Source organism: Emydura macquarii, unplaced genomic scaffold (genome assembly GCF_026122565.2).
Source record: "Emydura macquarii macquarii isolate MOO-44397 ecotype Brisbane River unplaced genomic scaffold, CSIRO-AGI_Emac_v2 contig_1551, whole genome shotgun sequence".
In the NCBI taxonomy this organism is placed as follows: Eukaryota; Metazoa; Chordata; order Testudines; family Chelidae; genus Emydura; species Emydura macquarii.
This window is the reverse complement of record NW_027131688.1, coordinates 27,242,105-27,245,717: the sequence shown is the minus strand read 5'-3', so window position 1 is coordinate 27,245,717 and position 3,613 is coordinate 27,242,105. Positions and strand designations below refer to the sequence as shown.

The 3,613-nt window shown below is 52.7% G+C and overlaps 1 protein-coding gene across 1 annotated transcript; it reads right to left on the bottom strand.

The window, feature by feature from the left end:
- Window positions 1-846: 846 nt before the first annotated feature.
- Window positions 847-2,843, bottom strand: GSC (goosecoid homeobox). The gene is made up of 3 exons (XM_067555177.1): window positions 2,293-2,843; window positions 1,573-1,832; window positions 847-1,158 (listed from the first exon to the last, which is right to left on the bottom strand). Exons 1-3 carry the CDS (start codon window positions 2,618-2,620, stop codon window positions 1,006-1,008), a joined length of 741 nt encoding a protein of 246 aa, XP_067411278.1. The 5' UTR covers window positions 2,621-2,843; the 3' UTR covers window positions 847-1,005.
- Between the last annotated feature and the right edge of the window lie 770 nt (window positions 2,844-3,613).

Genomic DNA, 3,613 nt, shown 5'->3' with positions numbered 1-3,613 from the left:
GCGGACCGAGCCGAAGCCACGAGCACAAATCAGCGCTGCCGGGGTGCCAGGCCGCAGCCTCCAGCCCAGCCGGGGGAGCGCTCACCCCCGCTCTGCCGAGCTCCGGGGGTCATTGAAATACAGTGTATTAGCCCGTTTCCCCGCCCTGGGCTGGGCTCTGCCGGCACAGCTCAGCTCAGTGCCAGCCCGGATCTCTCGCCCCAGACCCCGCGCCAGCTGCCCGCTCTCAAACGTGCCGCGCATTCTTCTGCTGGCTTTTCCCTCCCCTGCCCCCCACCTTCCAAAGCAGCCCCCAGGCGACGCGGCATCTAACCCAATACCCATTTGCAAGCTGATACTAGCGCTGCAGGCCGAGGTTAGGCACTTATCACCCTCGTTGCAAGATGAGGGCGTTGGGAATCTTTGCAGACAATTATCTTAGTTAAAACCCGATTGCTGGACGCTCCTTCGGCAATTAATGGTACTGCCAGGGTCTGCTGGTCACCGCCACAGCGGATTGGCAGGGACCGTCGATTTAGAAATGTGCAGTTGTTCACAGCTGGATTCTTCCATTGTCCGTACTTTTTTTTTTAAGTTCTGCTTTCTCTTTTCATCGTGTCTGTCGCCTGGTGATAAAACTCACAATCACTTCACACGCTGAAGTTAGAGATTAATCAGTTACAAATTGGCACCCTTTACAACACCATTATCTTCCACTCTTTCCAAACTATGCAAAGCCTGTTAAATAAATAACTGCATACGCCCCTTTTTTCTAGACTAAGGGAAAATATTTTGCCACCAGCGGATGTAAAGTAACTATAAATAGCAAAAATAAAATAAAATAAATCAAGGCGCGGCATAGACCTGTGCAACACCTCCGCAACGTATTTTATTTACAAGAAATCACCTGGGGGTAATGTACACTATATACAGATCTCTTTTTCCTCCAACAAGGCAGAGCGTGTGCAAGATAGGAGCATCCTTTTGTGCAAGTACAGTCCTCGACAAGTGTCCCGTTGCAAGGTATCAACTATCGGAGTCCACGTCACTTTTCCCTTCCTCTTGCCTCTTTTCTGGGGACGTTTTGGAAGCTTTATTCCATTTCTGTGCGTTTTCTGACTCCTCCGAAGAGGATCTCTTTTGCCTTCTCCATTTTGCCCGGCGGTTCTTGAACCAAACCTGTCGTGCAATAAATCAAATCGTTACAGTACATACTATTTCGTTCAGACAGACCCCATTTTCAGACCGTCCGCGCCACACCAGTTCGGTAGGGCATGCACACCTTTGACTCGGTTTGCTTTGGTTCGGTTCAAATGGAAAAGCAGCGCAACAACAATCGGTTACGTCTATCTCAAGTCTGAGGTTTACCTCGAGTAAAAAGGGGTGATCGCTTACCGAGATTTGCTAATTAGCTGAGTGATCGACTTGTTTATCCCGTTGCAGACGGGCACGTTTACGCGCTAGTTTGACCCCTCTTGTAAACCCGTTGCGTGCTCCCCCCATCAGCTTGCCGTGGCCAGGGTGAGCGGGGATGGCTGCAGCTAGACTAGGAATGGAGACTCAGTTCACTTTTAAACATAAAGGGGACAATACCTCCACTTTCTCCTCTCTTAAATGCACCCGCCTGGCCAGCTGTTCCCTGGTGCCCACATCTGGGTATTTCGTTTCCTGGAAGAGGTTTTCCAGCGCTTCCAGCTGCTCGTCAGTGAAGATCGTTCGGTGTCGTCTTTTCCTCCTGCAGTGCAGCTGGTTCAGTAACTGCAGCTCGGTCCGGGACAAGGTGCCCACGTTCATATACGGCAACATCTGGTGAGGCACAGGCGACATCAGGACTGACCCAGTACCCTCGTAGCCTAGAGGGAAGACGACCACACCATGTGCACTGGACTGAGAGATCAAGCGCCGATCACTCGGTTAAAGACGCCTGGCAGCCCCCCTCCCACTTGGAGCTGCACACCAAACCACCAGCACAACCCGAGATCCCCCTGTGGACCCGAAACAAAGGACGCCCGTGCCAAATAATCCGAAATGAGAACGGGGGAGAGACTGAGACGCGTCCTGTGGACATGACGCAGGGCAAGGCACTGGCATGGTGGCAGGGTGACAATGACGGGGTGGGGGTCCTCTGGGATTCCTAGTCATTTCGGAGAGGCAGAGACCCAAACGCTGGTTACAGCCGGCTAGTCAAGCACACACAGAGCCAGGCACCCTCCTAGCAAACGATCCATCTCAACCCTCCCCGCCCCCCCTTTGTACAGCGCCCCGGCCTGTCTCCGCGGGGTGAGAACGCAGGGGGCACCTGGGCTCGCTTACCTGTGGCAGGGACGCAGGAGCACTGCTGCGTGCCCAGAGGCTGCATGGCCCCGCAGCAAGAAGGACCAACCGGGGACGCCTGCACATGCAGCTGCCCGTAGTAGTAGTTGTTGTAGGCAATCCTAGATCCACTGACCGCGGGCAGATTGGAGGCGGGGGCCACCGCCCGGGAGTAAAATCCGCTGTAATCGGGGCCGGTGCCGTAGATGGAGTCCCCGTGCAGGTTGGGGAACACCAGCGGCGCGGCGCTCTGGTGCACCAGGACCGACTCCTTGCAGCGGGGTCTGGCGGCCAGGATGTTGTCGATGCTGAACATACCAGCAGGCATTACCCGAACTCTGCTGAGGCGGCCGGCCGGGCGTGGGGGACGAAATCGAAACTTGGAGACTTTCAAGGGGGATCAGAGCGAAAGAAATTGATCTTTTCTCCCGCAGGCAGCGAGCGAGGGAGCGCCTGTGTGTGTGAGACAGAGAGAGAGAGAGAGAGTGTGTGTGTGTGTGTGTGTGTGAGTGTGCGCGCGTCCGCCCGCAGGAGACAGCCCCTGTAACTTTCCCCCTCAACTCTCGCCTGTTTACTGATCTCAACCCAGAGGGCTGCATGGAGTATAATCCATCTGAACCTCTTCCCTTTTTTATACCCATGCGACGTCATCCTGCTTTAGTTCCTGGTAACAGGCAGATGACAAACAAAACCAGATTTGCCTTTATTTTGGGGCTGGGGGGCCGATGGGGGGGGGGACGGGGGGACGGAGCAGCAGAGGTGGAGCTGGGAGAGGGGTACACAAAGGAGTGAAAGGAGCCTGATCTGTGTATTGAGAATTAATGAAATTAACGTAATCCTTTCCATTAGCGGGACTTTGTGTGTGTGTGTGTGTGTGAGAAAAGGCCCCAGATTTAGGCTTGATCTCTCCGCTGCACCGGCTAATTGCCCAGGTTAATCTGATTAATGCCATTGTGGAGAAGTGATTAGCAGCTCCTAGCCCTGTCTATTATGCACCTCCTCTCCTCGTGTTAGTTCACATTAGTAGGTGTGATTTCCTCTGTCTGCGGCTTAGATTCGTTATTTATGCTTGGAATTGGTTAGGAAACGCTTTACATTAAAAAAATAATTAAACTGCAACACAATGACGCCTTATTTTGTGCATGGGTGTTTCTGGGGTAGGATTTGGGTCTTGGATCCTTGAGCTCAGAGAGTAACAGGGACGTGTCCTGTGCTTGTTCTGATTAAGTTTTTTTTAGGAAAGAGACAACGCCGTATACGGAATAAATTAATTTGTAGAAAAAATACTACGGTTAGTATTGGTCAATTGTTTTAAACATTT

Coding starts and splice junctions, on each gene's coding strand:
- GSC (XM_067555177.1), bottom strand. CDS start 2,620: ATGCCTGCTGGTATGTTCAGCATCGACAACATCCTGGCCGCCAGACCC. Junction 1,833..2,292: donor CTCCTGCGTCCCTGCCACAG/GTAAGCGAGCCC, acceptor TCTTCCCTCTAG/GCTACGAGGGTACTGGGTCA. Junction 1,159..1,572: donor TAAGAGAGGAGAAAGTGGAG/GTATTGTCCCCT, acceptor ATTGCACGACAG/GTTTGGTTCAAGAACCGCCG.